The 18,516-nt window shown below is 45.5% G+C and overlaps 2 protein-coding genes across 2 annotated transcripts; one reads left to right on the top strand and one right to left on the bottom strand.

Moving 5' to 3' along the window:
- Window positions 1–689: 689 nt before the first annotated feature.
- Window positions 690–8,518, top strand: dhx34 (DEAH (Asp-Glu-Ala-His) box polypeptide 34). The gene is made up of 16 exons (XM_080845329.1): window positions 690–1,521; window positions 1,632–1,943; window positions 2,169–2,423; window positions 2,929–3,031; window positions 3,293–3,510; window positions 3,677–3,851; window positions 4,290–4,483; window positions 4,651–4,752; window positions 5,058–5,318; window positions 5,442–5,615; window positions 6,138–6,243; window positions 6,347–6,453; window positions 6,583–6,825; window positions 7,756–7,941; window positions 8,026–8,179; window positions 8,358–8,518. Exons 1-16 carry the CDS (start codon window positions 829–831, stop codon window positions 8,495–8,497), a joined length of 3,423 nt encoding a protein of 1,140 aa, XP_080701455.1. The 5' UTR covers window positions 690–828; the 3' UTR covers window positions 8,498–8,518.
- A 2,984-nt stretch (window positions 8,519–11,502) lies between these two features.
- spred3 (sprouty related EVH1 domain containing 3) lies at window positions 11,503–12,837 on the bottom strand (the record flags this gene model as incomplete). The annotated part of the gene is made up of 2 exons (XM_080844334.1): window positions 11,503–12,465; window positions 12,652–12,837. 2 exons carry the CDS (start codon window positions 12,835–12,837, stop codon window positions 11,503–11,505), a joined length of 1,149 nt encoding a protein of 382 aa, XP_080700460.1.
- Between the last annotated feature and the right edge of the window lie 5,679 nt (window positions 12,838–18,516).

Genomic DNA, 18,516 nt, shown 5'->3' with positions numbered 1-18,516 from the left:
GATATTGTGTTATAATATAATAATATATAACAATACTCAGAGTTTATGTGTATGTGCATGTGTGTCTCTCGTCTATGTTTATGCTGATTTATGCCTTGTGTTAGTTTATCATTATCTGTCCAGTGTTCACCATCAGTGAGAGTGTCATTGTTATGTAAGAGATGTTCTTGGTTATGACTTCTGTGTGTGTGTGTGTGTGTGTGTGTGTGTGTGTTTTTATTCGGCTATTCTGGTATATTTGTAAAGATGCCACTCTTTCGCCAACGATAACGAGGGGATACGCTGTCCAGTAGGTGGCAGCAGCTACATTTCAATGTTTTGGGTCTACAAACAAATCATAGGAGAAGAAGAATTGCACTGGGGTAAATCTATTCAAAAGTTTGGACAATGTAATTATAGCCTACACAGAGTCCCTGTATTTTCGGATCTTGGTCGGGAAATCAGTAGCTAAATAAGATCAATAAGATCGAGGAATGTAGCTATCAGTGAATGCAAGCCAACAAGCTAGTGAGAGAATAGAAGGCAACGAGCTAGCTGGCTATTCGTAGCTATTGAAGTAGTATTAGGATAGAGTGAGCTAGCTGTAAGAGGTCCTGTCCTGTGTGCATTTTCACATAACTTTATCATATCTATTTAATCTCTGCAATATGATTCTTGTAGGTGCTTAATAGTAAAGCTTGCTGATTCTCCGATGGTCCAACGTTAGATGCAGCATGTATAAGGCAAATAGTGTGCCATTATGGTGTTGCCACTGAACGTTAACAGTCAGACCAAAGATCCTTGCGGCGCTCGTTGGAACCATTCAGTTCTTGTATCTTGTGCTTTGACATGGCATCGGAGAAGAGGGATGAGAGATGGGACTGGGACAGCCCCCGGTGCCGCGCACAACTAGATGAAATATTTTTCCGCCAACATGACTACATCCAAACTGGAAGCCAAGACCACAGGGATTTCTGGGCTTTCTTTGAGCGTTTCCAGCGGTTCAAAGCAAGGAAGGAGTTGTCGGGTCCAAAAGACAATAAAAACGAAGACCCAAATAGCAGCAAAAGCCGCAAGAGTGGGTCTTTAGACTTGGGACTGCCCAAGGAATACGATGCTCGGTATAGAATTAACATATCAGTGAACACCAAGGATGTAGAGGATAAAATGCAGGGTTATGGACATCGACAACGACAAACTTCCTCAGGCCCAGGCAAGCAGGAGATTACAGACTGCCGTTTGGCCCTACTCCACTTTCTGGATTTCTGCCAGAGGCAGGGCTTCAACAAGTTGGCCAAACTCCGTCAGGAGCAGAGGAGCTTACCTATTTTTCTCTACCGGGACAGGATAGTAGAGCTGGTTAAGGCTAACCCAGTGGTTGTAGTGGCAGGGGACACAGGTTGTGGAAAGTCCACCCAGGTGCCTCAGTACCTTCTTGCTTCTGGATTCAATAACATTGCCTGCACACAGCCACGTCGTATTGCATGCATCTCCCTGGCCAAGCGGGTCAGCTTTGAGAGTCTGAACCAGTATGGTTCTAAGGTATGAATTTGTTTCTTAACAAAACACTTTGCAATGTTGAAACGTTGCACAGCATTAATTCAGCTGTTTTATTGCACAGAACAACTCATCATGGAAATCTTTTCTTGTAGGTCGGGTACCAGATTCGCTTTGAAACCACGCGCACACTGTCCACCAAGCTCCTGTTCCTGACCGAGGGGTTGCTGCTGAGGCAGATTCAGAAGGACTCTTTGCTGGACCAGTACCAAGTGCTGATAGTGGATGAAGTGCATGAGCGGCATCTGCACTGTGACTTCCTGCTGGGGGTCCTGCGGGCACTCGTTAGCTCGAGGTCTGACCTACGATTGGTGCTCATGTCCGCCACCATCAATATCAAGCTCTTTTCAGATTACTTTCGTGGCGCGCCTGTGTTGCAGGTGCCAGGCAGGCTCTTTCCCATACAGGTATGCACATACATACAATGTCATACATCCATCAATCATGATGGACCGCAGTATGCCGGAAACCTCTGGATAATGCTTTTACTTTAGGATCTTGAGATCGCATCCTGCAAGTTGTGCCTTTGTATGTTTTTGCAGTGGGATAATTATTGTTGTCAGTTTCACTGTAGTGCTATTGCTGATTAGTAGTAGTAATTGAGGTCATGTTTTTGCATGTGTCTTGCCCAGGTGATCTACCAGCCTATCCCTCCAGAGGAGCAGGTCTCCCGCTTAGAGAAGTTGGACCCACGGCCGTACCTCCGCGTGCTCCAGGGGATCGATCAGCGCTACCAGCCTGAGGAGAGGGGGGACGTGCTGCTGTTCCTCAGCGGTGTGGCCGAGATCTCCACTGTGCTGGAGGCTTGCCAGGCCTATGCCACACACACTCAGCGCTGGATCGTCCTCGCTCTCCACAGCACCCTCTCTCTGGCTCAGCAGGATAAGGTGCTCAGTCACTTTACACTGGTCAACTAACCAGTGGAAGTCATTATTACATAAAACAGTCAGATATCTGGTAGGCAACTCTATTCCTTAAGTATGGGTTTTGGAGATAGAAGTATGACAATTGGGAGGGATGGCAATAGACAGTAACGCTGACTTACACTAGCACCTTCCCCACTCCCACTTTGGGATGCCCTCAATACCATAAAATATACATTTTGGAGACCCTGGAAAGTATAGGATTTCTTTCCTGTTTACTTAAATTACTCTTTAATTAACAATCAAGGCCATGCGGCCAGAGAAACAACCGGCAGGTAGAGTTAAACAAAAGGTTGCACCTGTGATGCCTGCATCGATGCAGACTCTGTTAACCCCTATAATAACCCACTTCCACTTTTTGCTAACCCTCCACCTGACTGAGGAAACAGAGTGGAAGGGGGTATGGAAAGAGTGTAGGGGTGGTTGTTAGGCCTGTCGTCTCATGACGTTTCTGTTATTCCCATTGTAGGTGTTTGATATATCTCCCTCTGGTGTGAGGAAGTGCATCATCTCAACAAACATAGCTGAGACTTCGGTGACCATTGATGGCGTACGCTTTGTTGTGGATTCAGGTACGTATCTTTGTGGAAAGAGGGGTGAATGTGTTTAACAAATTCTTTATGTTAGAGAATTGGCTGTAGGGTACTGCAGTACTTTTAGGTTGTTTCCCTCACACGAATTTGAGACGATACCAGCGTCCTTGTTTGTATGAGCCCGGAGAACCTGTATGTAACGGTTATATAGGCCTCTGGCTATTATGAAAATTGACCACATGAAAGGCTTGTGAATTTCAGTAGCTGAATACATGCTTCCCACCCCTGCCCCCCTCTCAGGTAAGGTGAAGGAGATGAGTTTCGACCCGAAGGCCAAGATGCAGCGGCTGCAGGAGTTCTGGATCAGCAGGGCCAGCTCTGAGCAAAGGAAAGGTCGAGCGGGCCGGACCGGGCCAGGGGTCTGCTACCGCTTATATGCCGAGTCTGATTACGATGCTTTCGCTCCCTATCCGGTCCCCGAGATTCACAGGGTGGCGCTGGACTCCCTGGTGCTTCAGGTACATAACATTTCCTGTAGTGTGATCAACTGAAACCTCTGAAATCTCAAACACATATCAGTAGAGAATTGAAAATAAGTGTATAGGGGGGTAGTATAGCTTTGGTCCATCACTTGGGTTTGTATCAGCTATTTATTGTGTATTCTTGTTTTTCTTATATGATAAGATGAAGAGTATGGACTTGGGAGACCCTTGTTCCTTTTCCTTCATTGACCCCCCGTCGGCTTCAAGTATCCAGACGGCATTGACGTACCTGAGGGAGCAAGGGGCTCTGGATGCCTCAGGAGAGCTCACCACCATAGGGAGGCTGCTGGCCTCGCTGCCTGTGGACGTGGTCATCGGTGAGGAGAGACGTCACATTGCTCTGCATCACAACACTTAGCTGCCATTCACCATACACTCACAACGTCAGCTAGCACAACGTCATAAATTGACTGCTTCAGTCTGATTAGTTGAAACCCGAATGGTGTTCATTTCAAAGTTTGAAGGTTGTGAAGTTTGGAAACTGGCTCCACTGTGAATATCCAACACACTAGATACTGAACTAGATGTCATTCAGTAAAATTCCAAAGAGGCGTAACTGGTTTGGCTGATTTATTCTGGCAGAAGTTGGCAAAGCTAAAAACAGATGGCCAAGTGCTAATTCAACTTCCTTTCAGACCTCCATCTGGCTCTATCCCTTACTTATTATATGCATGTTGGACATGCCATCACTCTTGGCAGTTAAGCACGTAGATGAAATAACTCACCGAATTTTGTGTGTGTGTTTGTGAACTCAGGAAAAATGCTGGTGTTGGGGTCCTTGTTCAATCTGGTGGAGCCGGTGTTGACGGTCGCAGCAGCTCTTACCGTGCAGTCACCATTTTTGCGAAGTGCCCAGCACAACCCAGACTGTGCTACAGCACGCGTGCCCCTCCACAGCAACCAAGGAGACCCCTTTACCCTCCTCAACACCTTCAACGCCTGGGTTCAGGTCTGTCACCTCAACTCAAAACTATTTGTTTGATTAGTGAGCTCGCTAACGGTGTACTTTAGACAGTCAGGATTCCAGTAATCAACCTTATTTTGCAATCCAGGGTAACATTAAGGTCTCGTGTAGCTCTCCCTCTCGTGTGTCTAACCTGACCGTGGTTTCCCCAGGTGAAGGGGGAGCGAGGCGGTGGTTCCAGAAAGTGGTGCAGGCGGCGTGGGCTGGAAGAGCAGAGGCTGTATGAGATGGTCAACCTACGCAGACAGTTTAAGGTATGACACACCTTTGTGCATTGTACAACTAAAATTGGATGGGATTGAGTACTCTTATTATTTTTTGCACATCTATTTACTTATTTCTGAAGAACAAGTGCTATGTCTGTGGTTGTTGTTAGAAGAATTAAAAACATATCTATGCAAGTATAGTTATAAAGACTATCTGTACATTGTGTGTATGTGTGTGTGTGCGCGCTTATTTCCATTGATAACATGTACGTAATCCGTGCTTGTGTGTGTTTGCCTATTTCCATTGACAACTTGTGTGTGTGTGTGTGTGTGTGTGTGTGTGTTGACTACAGGAACTGCTGAAGAGCCATGGCCTGCTGGAGGATCAGGGCACTGGCATTGTGACCCCTGAGGAACGCAAGCGCCGCCGGGAAAGACTGACGGAGCGGCACCAGTTGCACCAGCTCAAGCGTGAGCACGACCTGCAGGAGGGCAGCCGCCGCAAGGTGCTACGCCTGGAGGAGGGGACGGAGGACACGTCCGGCTCAGATGACGAGACGTCAGGAAAGAAAGGAAAAGACAAGAAGGCAGAAGGACAAAGTGTGGACATACAGGTGTGAGTTAGGCATGGATGCACAGTTGAAATGCCTGCAGTCAGGACGGCAATAGAGCAATGGTGTTTCTGCGCTCAACTTTTCTGCTGCTGATGGACTTACTCTCACACACTTATTCTTTAGGAGGTTAAATTTAAGCTGCGTCACAACGTTGACCAGCTCCAGGAGGTGGCCAGTGCCAGTCAGGACCTCCCATCACGCCAGCAGGCCCTCCTGAAGCTGATACTTTGCCGCGGGCTCTACCCACAGCTGTCTCTGCCCGACGAGCACAACGCCACCCGCAAGGACTCCGAGCAGGTCTGCCCAGTCACACAGCCACACTTGCACTTTTTCTTAGTCCATGGATACAGTTACACATTAAATCAAAGCTTTGTTACCAACCTCAAAAATAACTTGGCATATATTGTTAACTGCCCATTTCCTAACTAATTCCTTAACCAGTTTAATCGTACCCAATTTCTAAACTAGCTCATTTTTAAAGCAATGTGTAAGAAATCAATGTGGCTGTATGTAATCTTCTACTGTGTATTAGGTCATGTCTTGGCTCAGTATTATTTAAACCTATAGTTTATACATACATTATAAACTTGTAGTTTCAGTTTCAGTCATGAAATTCCGATTTGAAAAAGTCTAATTTGCCCAATTGCATATAGCTGCAGATTGAAACAGCTTTCAGTTTGAAAATGTGTGTTTTTGAGAACATGCTGTGATATGCTTCACTACAGGTGTTTAAGACCACAGGGCTAATGATTAGTGTAACATGTAATGTTCTAGAACAGTTCTAGGCCTATGCTAGATGTTTCAATTGGTGTGTTGCAGATCTTTCACACACGGAATAAGCAGGGGGTGGTGATCCATCCCACCAGTGTTTTTGCCAGTGACCCAGAGGTTCTACATGTTCCTGACCAGGAGGGGAGCCAGCCTGGTAAATAAGACCCTTGAAACCCCCTCTCACATCCACGTGGATATTACACATCTCATACACCTCTACTGTGTGCTTCTTCACCACTGTGCCACTCTCCTGGCAGGGGCAGATAAAGTCCAGAGCAGTAGACACCAGCTCCTGGCGTTCGTCACATTGCTGGAGACCAACAAGCCATATGTGTCCAACTGTGTGCGAGTTCCAGCCCTGCAGGTATGACACACACCACATCACCATAGATCATACTACTCTGAGTCTACTCGCTGCAGGTTCAACTGAATGTCCTACTATGTCAACAGGTTTCAGTTATTTTAAAAGATACATTTTCTTTGCCTTTGCCAGGCTTTACTGCTGGTCGCAAACTGTCTGGACAGTAACGGCAACTGCACGCGCCTGGTGGCAGACGGCTGGCTGGAGCTTTGTCTGAGTGACGGTGAGAGGACCCTGGGCGTCATCTCCTCTGCGCTAGAGCTGCGTGCCGAGTGGGAGCGCCTCTTACAGGCTCAGCTCAGCAAGAACAGGCCCTCTGGCCGGGACCTGGAAAAACTGAGTGATCGGCTGGTGCGCTTCTTGCTGTACACTGAGGTGATAAACCCTAGTTTTTGTTTTTTTTTACACTGTAAACCCATTTTATTACCACAGACTACCAGAGGTAAATTGTTAAACCAGAGCCTTTCAAAATAGCTTTACGCCAACAGCCTGGTCTTTTATTGTTAGCAGAACTATAGTGTACACAGTTTTAATCTATACCTTTAGTATACTTGTGGCTATGGCATCTGTGGCAACTAAATGTCATTGAGGTCCTATCTTTTGGAGGAAGACCAACTAGGCTTGAAGCCGAAACAGTGGCAGTCCTGGGTGTTTTGGTGCAACATGAAATGTAATGAATCTAAAACAGTTGGCCAGTGTCTATCAGGACTCTATATGTTGCTCACCCAACGTTTCGTGAAACTTTGCTCTAGAATTTGCTCCAATTATGTATCTCCTTCATCTGTAACGTTCATTTTGGTTTAGCTCGGACACTCGGTGTGTCAGCCTTTGTGTGCAACTGACCATACACTTTCTGCTGCGTCAGTGACAGGGTACGTCCAAGACAGTGGAGGGGTCTGATTTAGCAAGTGTGCCTTGAGAGTGTGTATCAAGACAGCATGGGCGTACTAAACGTGTCACATTGAAATTTAAAATGTAAAAAGAATATGTGAATTAAGATGCAGCCCACGATTCGGTTTCGTGAAAGGGTTGTTGATGGGCTCTTTTAATCTACCATGTAATAAAAATAAAAATGGACGCCCATGAATAGCAGTTTGTTCTCCTCCCCTCCTCAGTTGTGTACGCCACAAACTGCCATTACCTGAAACACACCCTCTGTGTCTGATTGATTTAAATCTCTCTCACTGCATCTCTTCAAATAGTTTATACAGTCAAGATGGTATTGGGACACTGTCCATTCCTCTCTGCCAACCTTTTTATCTGAAAGACCGCCGAGACACTAAGCTCATTATTGTCTTCCTGTAGGTGAACTACAGCGTGCGCCGCCTCACGGGTCTCCAGGCCCAGAATCTGTACGTGGGGCCCCAGCGAGACCCAGATCCTTCAGACGCCCTGGCTCTCCGCTCCGTCTTCCGTGGGGTGGAACCCAAGCCCGACCCCATCAAGGGAGGACTTCGAGTCAGCAGCTACTTCACCTACAACTGCCTCAGTGTAAGGGTTTCCTTCTTTTCAGCGATAGGTTGCCTGCATGAACACCGGACACGTGTAACGTTGCCTTTTCTGTGCTACTGGCAGGACCCCACGGACCTGTACAGTGAGTGTCTGCGCACGTTTTGGACCTGCCCGTTCTGCGCCCTCTACATGCCCTTCACGCCACTGGAACGCATGCAGCACCAGGCCGCCTGCAAGCCCCCAGAGGAGATTGCTGCACAGGAGGCTGAGGCTGAGGGTGAGTGTGTGGGTGTGGGTGTGTTTCCGCATCGACATTAGTACAGAATAAAATAACATGAAATGAATGAACAGTAACTTAATGCTGTGGGTCAAATGAATAAACTCATGTGTGGATGACAGATGTGCTGTCCTACTGGTTCAGGCATGATTCTCAAGCCAATCTTTCTCCCCAGCAGAGTGTGAAAGTGAGAAGGATGTTAAGCCTTCATCCTCCTCCCTGACTCGCCTCTACCACTGTGACATCTGCAACAAGGACCTGACACTCACTTCCACCGAGATTCTCAAACACAAGAGGCAGCACGCAGTTGCAAGCTAAGAAATACTGCTGCCAGAAGCTGCCATTGTGGGCCCAGGCCTCGGGTCTCCACAGATTCACCAGGAGATGTGGTTCAGAACATGCACAAGTCCCTGTCACTCCTGTTTATATGATTGAAGCTGAACCACTGGATGAGGATGGAAATGGGAACCACTTCCTCTTGTCAAGTCCCATATGATGTTGTCTTTAATAAATGTGAGAAAGTATGTTTTTATGAGACTATTTCATCTAAGAGTTTCATTATATTATTATGTGTTATTATAACACCTTGCCGTGCTGCATAATATGTGAGCTTGTTTTAAGTCATTACTTTCATTGATCATTTTTAGCCCTACTCTAGAAGAGCCCACTGTCACCACCTAGTGGACAGACACATAATCACAGCAGGTATGTAGTGCATGGAGTCATCCACAGGCGCTTGAGAGGTAAGGCCTTAAGGTCCGACAACACAGGAAGACCTAATATAATGAAATATGCTTATATACGCACTGTTTTAGCCTGTTAAAGGAAATTTCAGGGCAAAGCCTCCAGGTGAAGTGAAAGGTTAGTGGATGGAGCGTATTACTTTACTTTTTGTTACTTGTGCAGAGAGATAGCCACTTGTATGTGTGTTGATGAATTTGACAGACCACGGGGTGTATACCATAGGGATTACTCTTGCTAACCTCTTAAAAGTAAAACCATGCACACAATATTCAGAGAGCAAACATTTCAATAAAATATAGAGTGAGGGTTTAATTAATGATACAAACCCACGATATGTAACACCTCAAAGCAGCACATTGGCACAAAGTCAGAGAAGTAAGACAGCACAGAAAATAAAAAACCCGTTTCCAAAAATAATAAAGAATCAGAATAAATATCTCCATAAATAAATAAACAGGTAATATTTTTCATTAATTACTGTCAACTCAGAAATACATATTAAAATATGCACATTAGCAGAAATAAATTACTCAAATAAAAGAGTACTTACGTACGTACTTACTTGGAAATGATTATTGATTAATTAAATCAAAAGGCACATTTATTTAAGATGTAAGGATGGGGCCTTCTAGAATGATCTCAGCAAGGTTCTGATTTTCCCGCTTTTTGTGTTTCATAGTGTGCAATAACTGTACACTGTGTGTTTATTCTGTGTGTGCGTGTGTGTGCGTGTGTGTGTGTGTGTGTGTGTCTGGGTGTGATTCTCAGAGATATGGCAGCACTGTGAGACAGTGTATTGCACTGCTGTGTCAGTCATGATCCTCTTGGTCCAACATTGGAGGAAGGTGGTGTACAGCAAGTCCAGTCTGACACAGCTTAAATCTGTGCCGCTGACTGGCACTGCAACCTGTCACTCTGGTCTAAAACACAATCACTCTAATATAAAGTGATGTACATCGTTTGACTAATACAATTGTGTCACCTTGGACACAGTGCATGACTTGAACACTGTCTTAGTGCAGGGGTCTTTGTCGCGTTCAAATACGTCCCAGGTGTTCATTTCTTGCGATCTTAGCCTTTTCCCCAAATTAATTAAGTCACCTATTCCAACAATACTAGCAGTAGTCTTTTCATTCCAAATAATCAACTAAATGTTATGAGCTGTAGGATAGGTTAAAAGGTTACATAGCAGCTTTGGGAAATTATATTTAAAGCAATGTAACTTCAAAATGATAATCATGTCCTGCTGAGATCCCCATCATTTTTCACAGACTGGTATGACTGAACAGATCCACTCAGTGAGGGCTGGATGAGAATTTGAAGCCACCTCAGTTTACAACTCTGATTCACGGGTGGTGTGGACTGAATTAAAACACCACAAGGAGGGTTCTTTCTTAACCATTCCCAGAGAAAAAAGTTCTGAGTGACACATCAAATGTACTGACCCTGTTCTGTCTCTCTGTGTCCAGCTTTGAGGTTTGTGGGCCCTGGCAGCTTCCTGTTATCAGTCTGTTTACAAACGTCACATCACTATATTGTTCATTGCACTCTAGCCGTACCCTTCATACATGTTGACTGTAGGACACTGAGTCTAGGGGGTATTTCTGAATGAGTCTTTTTTTCCTATAAGGGAGCAGTAGTGTGTTGTGGTATTATCTCATCCACCCAGTGCATGTTTTTGTAACCATGTTATCAACACATATAAATAGTTCTCGTGTCCCCCTCTGTGCCGTGTCCTTACTCAGTACCACAGAGCTAGTCCAAATACCGCACAGAAGGCCTGGCCACTGCACAGAGCACCACTCCTGACTTTCCTGGTCTCCTACCAGAAGTGCCACTCCTCCACCCCACCATATAACCCACTTTCAAATATGAGGTAAAACTTAGTAAATAAGAGGTAAAGGGGATTGTGTTTTTCATAATAATTAATAAAATAAATAATTTCAAACTAAATAAATATAATCAAGTCAGAAATCGTTCCCCAGTGTTTTTCTGTGTGTGTGAGTAGGGAAGGGTAATCTGTCAAGATCACAAACGTCAAAGAAAATATACCCATAAACCGGTAAGAATACTAATAAACATTTGTTTTTTGTGTTTTCATCCTGAGATGAAAGAAATGAGAAACAAACTTCATGACTGAAACAGTTTACACATCATTACCACTTCCTCTACAACCCTCCCTCTACTCCCAAAGTAACCATCCAACCCAGCCAATTATAAGTTAGCTCAGAGAGGCATCTGGGATAGTAGAACTCAACAGCCCACATCTATAGGCAGGCTAGTGCCCTACGGGCACATATAGAGTTAACAATGGAATGCAGCACGAAGCCATGAGGTGGAGATGTGGGAGAGTATTACCATTAAGGTGTATGGAACGAGGTCTGGCACTCCAGCAGGGAAGGACTCTCATGTTTCCCACAGTTCCCTTTGTTCGCTCTTCTCATCCCTCGGCCCTCCGCATCTCTGGATCCCTCAGAAAAAACGCACATCCTCCGATCTCCCCAGACGTCCATCTCTCCCTCTCAGGCCCCGCCCCGCCCCTGCCATTGCTCGCCCCGCCACCCTCGCGGCCCCCAGCCTCACCGCACCGCCTTGTGCTTCCCACCGCAGCAGCCGCACCTCTCTCCGCAGCGCAAGCAGGCACGGAGCGGGAGATAGCAGCACATGCAGGGCACGAAAAGCGAGAGCGCCAGCAGCGCCAGCCAGCGGGCGCAGCACAGCGGGTGCGGACTACCGACCGGCGAGTCCTCGCACGAGCACGGCTCCCAGAACTCCCCCTCCGAGTCCGACATGCAGTGGTAGAGCAGGCTCTCGGCACACCACACACACGTCCACTGCCGCAAACAGTGCAGCGCCGGGTCAGGAGCGTCTCGGCAACGGCCCCGTCCGTTATCGGAGGCGCTGAAGACCGAGCGGCAGTACACACAGCGCGAGGAGCACGAGGACAAGCCCTGGGGGCAGGGGCTGTCTTCGTCGGGTGAGATGGCGTCCCCTCCGGCCACGCTGCTCCTTTCCCCTCCTCTCCTACGAGTCCGAGAGCGGGGCGTGGCCAACGAGGTGTGGATGCAGCACGGCGAGGGCGAGCCCTTGCCCGTCTCCTGGGGCGACCCCCCCGTCGGAGACATTCCTGACACGGCGTTGGGCATGGATGCGCAGGTGGGCGAGGACAAGTGGCCTTTGGGGTCCAGGGCGATGGTGACCTCGCAGCCGGCCGTCCCCACGCCGGCCAGCTCCTTCTCAAAGCGCACCACGCACACCTCCTTCTCTGGTCCGCCCCCTACAACCACACCTCCTGTGAGACCACCCACTTTGGTCCGTGTGGCCCCAGCCCGCCGATAATCCTCATACCCACGTGAGCCCCACAGGTCCTTACAGGGGTCCTCCTCCAGGAGAGAGATGGTGGGGGAGAGTGGTGACAGTGGGGAGGAGGGAGGAGGCGCCTGGGGAGGGGAGGGTGGTGCTGGGGGAGGGGGTGGTGGTGATGGGGGGTTCAGCACAGCTGTCACCGGGGAAAGCTGCTGTTGCGCCGGCCGCATGTGGATCTAAAGGAAAGGAGATAAAGCAACCACAATACGCAGGGTTACGTTCTGATGCTGCTCCAGCTTATGCTGCCTGATGTAATTTACTAAGAATTACTATTCTAACTCTCTTAGAATAGTGTATCTATGGCAGTCCAATTAATTGTAAAAAAAAAAATGTTTTTGATTGTGTGTTTGTTCATTAATTACCTGGGCAGGGGTCTGTGAGGTGACAGCATGCACTGTTCCAAAGCCAAAGTCCTCTGTGGCAGATCGCACAAAGCATGTAGAGGACGACTCGCTAGTCACTATGGTGATGGGCTTGGGCAGCATCTCCTTCCTGCTGTTAGAGGACGACTCACTGCCTGTATGAGACTGACACAGACTGCAAGTCATCACACTCATACACTTCCTCATAGCCACAGTGCATATGAGACTGACACACACTGCAAATCGTTGTATTCATACACATCCATACAATATCATTGCCTGCATGAGACAGAGGTTCTAATCCACTTCAGTCTTCTCCGACTTCACCACCATCTTGCTGACTTTCAATGTATCTCAAGTAGAAGAGCTCACTGACTCACAAAAATTCATGTCTATATACAGGACCTACTTAAGTGAGCTACTTTGTAGACTTGACCCCCCCTCCAGTCAATCTGAGGGCTTAGAGTGCCCTCAAAAAAGGGGGGAAAGTACAGTCAAAGTACTGAGTGCTAGATTTTTCCAGAGTAGGACGGACCTTGAGATATGTCACACAGAGTATTGACTGAAAGTCAGCTAACTTGATCACAACCTGTGCGAGACAAACTGAACAACTGCTTTTACGAGACAAACTGAACTTAAAACAAACTATAACTCTTACTTCACCTTTTACCCCGAATGACAGCTAATACTGTTTCAAAGAACATTTCAAAGTGCAATATTGCTGTTCTGTACTGCACCCAATGCAAGGATGTTGGTTTAACATAATCATCTGTTTCTAAAAGACATTTTTGATGACATTTGAAATCAAAATGGCCCGAGACACAGTCAAAAAGGTACTCACTGCTTGACCGTCATCCTCTGTGTCTCCCTCCTCTGGAGTCGAGGAAGAGGGAGAGTCTGATCCTGCGAAACAAGAAAATGGAGGATTAAAAAGAAGATTAAATATAAATCTACCAAATGGGGTAAAAGTGTTGGCTAACTATTTGTACCTAAAATAATAATTCTACAACTGAATAATCATGCGATTTGTGTAAGTAAATATTTCACATAACAGCTACTATATAGCTGCATAGAGCATTTAAAGTTCTAAAAAGGCCCCTTAATAATGCAGCTTTGACAAGCCCCCATATGGCACCATAAATACATGTCTTGCCAACTCTTGTTTATTTGTCACTGCTAATGGAAGAGTATCTGTCTGTCTGTACCTCTCTCCAGTTTGTCAAGGACACTTTGAAGGCCCCGCTCAAAGGAGATGGCTTCAGCAGGACTCTGGAAAGTAAGACCAAACTTCCTGTCTTCCACCCGCCAGTGATGGAAAATGGGGTTCACCTTGTTGTACACTAGGCCCCTCTGCACAGCACACTCCAGCACAGGCTGCACAGATGTGGAAGGGGAAAAGGGTTACCGAACCATCACAAACGAAGGCATCTGGACAGGCCAGAAACCTCCCACAAAACACACACTGGGTTATAGAAGAATGGGTGTTCCTGTGGTGTGCACAAATCATTTTGGAAAGTGGACAAGAAAAAAACAAAACAGCATCTGAATCAGAGGACAGGCCTTAACACACACGCACACACTCACTGCTCGATCGCGCAGCCGTTCTCCATGTATGATGTACTCTCTCCGCCCCCGTCCATCAGGACTCCGCCCTTTACAGATGATCACATGACTAAGGCCACCACCTCCAAGGGGCACCCAACCGCCGCTAGAGTCATCTCGTGTCATGACCACTGCACGAACACGCACACTGTTAGGGAAGTAAGAGGAGTGAGTGCAGGAGCTGGCTAAACACTAAACACCAGCAGAGGCTAAAACAGCTTACTATTCCTTTAACTATTCTTGTGAATGGGATTTGTCACGAAACAGAATGGTAACTCTCCTCTGGCCACCACAACATGCTGGTAGAAAACCATCTAAGCAGCCATGAAAAAGAAATGCTTCATGCTCTGAGAACACTCTGCTGCAAGGAAACTGTTATCCCAACTAATTCAAAATAAAACAATACACGACAATGATTGTGAAAAGCTCAGTCCAGTCCAAATACACAGTCCACATATTCACATGTTGATATTCCTTATCAAAATGGTGATAGGTGGCAGTGGTACCATATGATTGCTATTTCGAGAGACATAAGAGACATATGATCTGCATCTTAACAGTGACATTATCCTGTTAAGCCGCACAAATGAGCAACATCAGCCTGTGTAATTGGATGTTCGCATTCGTATGAATTATTCTGTCGGAGAAAAACACAATCAGCGGTGACACATTCATTTCAATGAGGGAGAGGAGAGTAATTTTTTAATGGACGATCACGTGGTCAAGGTAAATCGGGTCTCATTTAAAACACAGCGACAAAAATAAATCGCGCCGATGATTATTCAACCACACTACAGAAATGAAAACGCCAAACCTCATAAGTGTTCATCGTAGAACTGAAACATGTCAAAAATAAGGTTATTTTATGTCAACAATGCATTAGGAAAAAGCAAATGGAAATGACTAGGGAGGGGAGGGAGAAACAGCGATTGCCTCTAGAGCGAATGACCGGGAGGAAGGTGGAAGAAAGAATGAGAGCATTTCTCACAGAGATGTATCAATGAACGCGCCCATCGCCATACGAGGCCTGGTGGATCTCACTACTAAAGCTTTATGTCGGTGCGTTATTTTCCCTACATAGAGCTTACCGAAATCTCTTTCGTGCTCATTGCCATTTCTAAACCAGTTGTATTTAATACCAATAACAATATTGTTTCAACAATTGTAAGACATTGCGTTATCTTCTCTCCACCTATCGCCAGTTCTGCGCGCGGGCGCGCGCACGTACACACACACACACACACACACACACTCCCTCTTTCCCACCCTGTGTGTGTGTGTGTGTGTGTGTGTGTGTGTGTGTGTGTGTGTGTGTGTGTGTGAGAGAGAGAGAGAGAGAGGGAGAGAGAGAGATACACCACAATCCAACACCTCTTATTTTATGATGAAATACAATAAAAACAGGCTGATTCAATCGGATGTGCTGTAACACGGAAATCAACTACCATCGACTAAAGAAGAAATGAGTGGGTGAGAGGGGACATGGAGGAAGCGAGAGTTGGGGGTGGGGGCGACTCGAGAAAAAGAAAGAGGAGGGGGTTGAGAAGCGGGTGAGAGAGGAAAAATCACATTTCATTCATAAAGTTTGGCTTTAAAAATCATAATGAAAGCCAGGCGCGTTGATAAAAATCATAACACTATCACCCGCTCGCTACACCTTTCAGCGACGGTTCGCCTTCCTGCGACGTGGGTAGAAAACTCGCCATATTTTTGTCCATTTCTTCAACACATTTGTAGATTCACGGATGTATTTAATGATTAAGAGAAGTCTTCACACCTCCTCCTGACTGCTATGTGCCAATTCCCATTGCGTATAATGGCCAAATCACAAACTATCCCTCTGTTTGTCTTTGAAGTGGTAAAGAAGATATTTTTACAGCTTCACTATGTAGTTGTCATTTAGAACTCGAACCGTATAAGTACGTATTTATCACACATTTGCGCGGATGTATGGAGAACAGGGTGTATACTGCCGATACAAGCCTACGTAATAATATGTATTACCAACAACATAAGAATTGTGGTTGATCCTATGGCAGGTTTTCAGTCATAACAAAGGACCAGAGGACTGTTAGTCTATTTTCACTGCATGTCTCTGTGTTCAATTCTGTGCTTTGGCAAATAAAAAATGTGAAGACTTACTCGCCCTCCATGACTTGGTGTTGCCCGTTGCTTCGAGCTTGTGCCCCCCGGTCTCCTTTTTTAATTCCCCCTCTCGGCTCACACTCGACTCCTTTCCCTCACTCCCGTTGTCTGTCAGTCCATCTGGCTGCTCTCATGTTCTTCTCTTTTTACTTTCCACCTTTATGTCGTTTTGGTGTATCAGGATGGGCTCGAGGTTGCAGCAGCCATTTTCCGCTGGCAGCGGCAGCATCCTCCCTCCCTCACCCTCCCTCACCCTCTCTCAATTACTCCCTCCCTGTTTCTTGTCCTCATAGTCTACCTGCCGCCTTCCTTTCTGACTAGATACCGTTAAACCGCCTCACACAGTCTCTCACAACATAGACTCCACAGGGTTGGCACTGAAGGCAAGTCGAGAATCTAAATTTTTTACAAGACGTTCAAATAATAAGTTATTATATTACATCAAAGCCACTGACCCAAACGTGCGATATAGCGGGAAACAGTAACGCTACAGGCATATTTCGAGACATAGCCTATAGCCATGGCTACAGTGATTGTAGGCTACAAACAAATTTAGTAGGCTATAGCCTATGATGAATGCATATGACCTGATGGTTAATTACTCGCAGCGGTAAACTCCAATGTCACGTTTACGAGATGACAACCAACAGTGATGATAGAAAGCGGCACGTTCAGCGACATAAACTCTTACACAATCATATATTTTTTTTTACGAAGTAGCTTAACGTATAGGCTACACTGTCGTAAACTATAAAGATTAATCATTTGTAGGCTATGTCTAAGGATATTGAGGGAAACGAGAGATTTCCGTTTCAGCACTATGGACAGTTCCTTCATGGCACTCATTCACAGGAAGGGGAGCCATGATAACATTTTTACTAGCTTGTGCCTTGTGTCCATTCATTCAAAACTCATTCATGTTCACAGCGCTGAGTAAAACACGCCTAGTGTTGAAAAGGTTAGGTCTGCGTAACTTTGCCCAATTAGCTGCCTAAGCCAACTTTGAAAAGGGAAAATATGGTTTACTTGTAAACCCTAAAACAGCGATTTTTGTTTCAAACATCAACTATGTTTATTTAAGGAAGTCTTGAAAGTAAACCGACGTTAAGTTTTAAGACGTTAAAAGAGTTAATATAGGCCGACTCCTCTGAAAAACTGGCTATGTTAATTAAAAGAAAATAAAGTAGGCTACACAGGCCTTTAAAGCCAACTTAACACTAATGTAAAACCCTTGTTGTATTCTATGTGCACTGATTGTCTTTCACAGGTTAGAATATAAGACTATGACATGCCTATGTGTGCACACATCCACACAGAGAGAATGTTGAAAGACCTGTAGCTATTTTGATTCGATTTTTCTTTCGTTGAACAATAACGTTGCCTAAAATATTTTAGCTAGGCTAACTATCAAGCAAGATTCCAGAGCGCTTTGTAATTGTTGCTATCAAAACTTAACATTTACCGGATCAAAGTCGTTGTGATAAGACTGTGAGGTAGGCCAATCCAAAACTGTAGTGTAGTTATTTTACTCGTAAGTTAAATATTAAAACAATTATTGTTGCATGTTGACAATGGTTAGTTTCTTAATCATTAGCCGCAGCCGTCGTTTGTGCTTGGTGATTAGGACAAATGTTATCGTCTATCCTTTTCCCGACTAGGCTATTTTACATTTTAGTAGGCCTTTCTGTAGGCTACCCAATCATTAGTATTAGTACATGATTGACGTTACCGTTTGCTAGCCTACATTGGCATTTGATCGTAGGCCCATTAAATTGGCCAAAAAACAACACCAACCCCGATTTAGCCTTCTGTAGTTTTAGGAAGAGTTTGGCCTAGTGACAGGAGAGGCTAGGTTTAATTTGATTACAAATATTCCATGGCTTGAATAAAATAGCCTAAAACAGACAACATCAATCAATCAACGAAAGTAGTAAACAATTAAATAATGAATGTCAAACAATGGGCTGAACTAAATTGGCCTAAATCTTTCAATAGCATTATAAAGGCTAAATGTAAGAATACATTGCTTCAATTTCGACATCATTACATTTATTATTGTATCATTGATATTGCAGGATTTATTTGAAGATAGTTTGACGTATTTATTGATGGATGTAT

The sequence above is a fragment of the Sprattus sprattus genome, assembly GCF_963457725.1.
Source record: "Sprattus sprattus genome assembly, chromosome: 9".
In the NCBI taxonomy this organism is placed as follows: Eukaryota; Metazoa; Chordata; class Actinopteri; order Clupeiformes; family Clupeidae; genus Sprattus; species Sprattus sprattus.
The sequence above is the reverse complement of the archived record's forward strand: the minus strand, read 5'-3'. Positions and strand labels throughout refer to the sequence as shown.

Coding starts and splice junctions, on each gene's coding strand:
- dhx34 (XM_080845329.1), top strand. CDS start 829: ATGGCATCGGAGAAGAGGGATGAGAGATGGGACTGGGACAGCCCCCGG. Junction 3,852..4,289: donor GCCTGTGGACGTGGTCATCG/GTGAGGAGAGAC, acceptor TTGTGAACTCAG/GAAAAATGCTGGTGTTGGGG. Junction 6,826..7,755: donor GCTTCTTGCTGTACACTGAG/GTGATAAACCCT, acceptor GTCTTCCTGTAG/GTGAACTACAGCGTGCGCCG.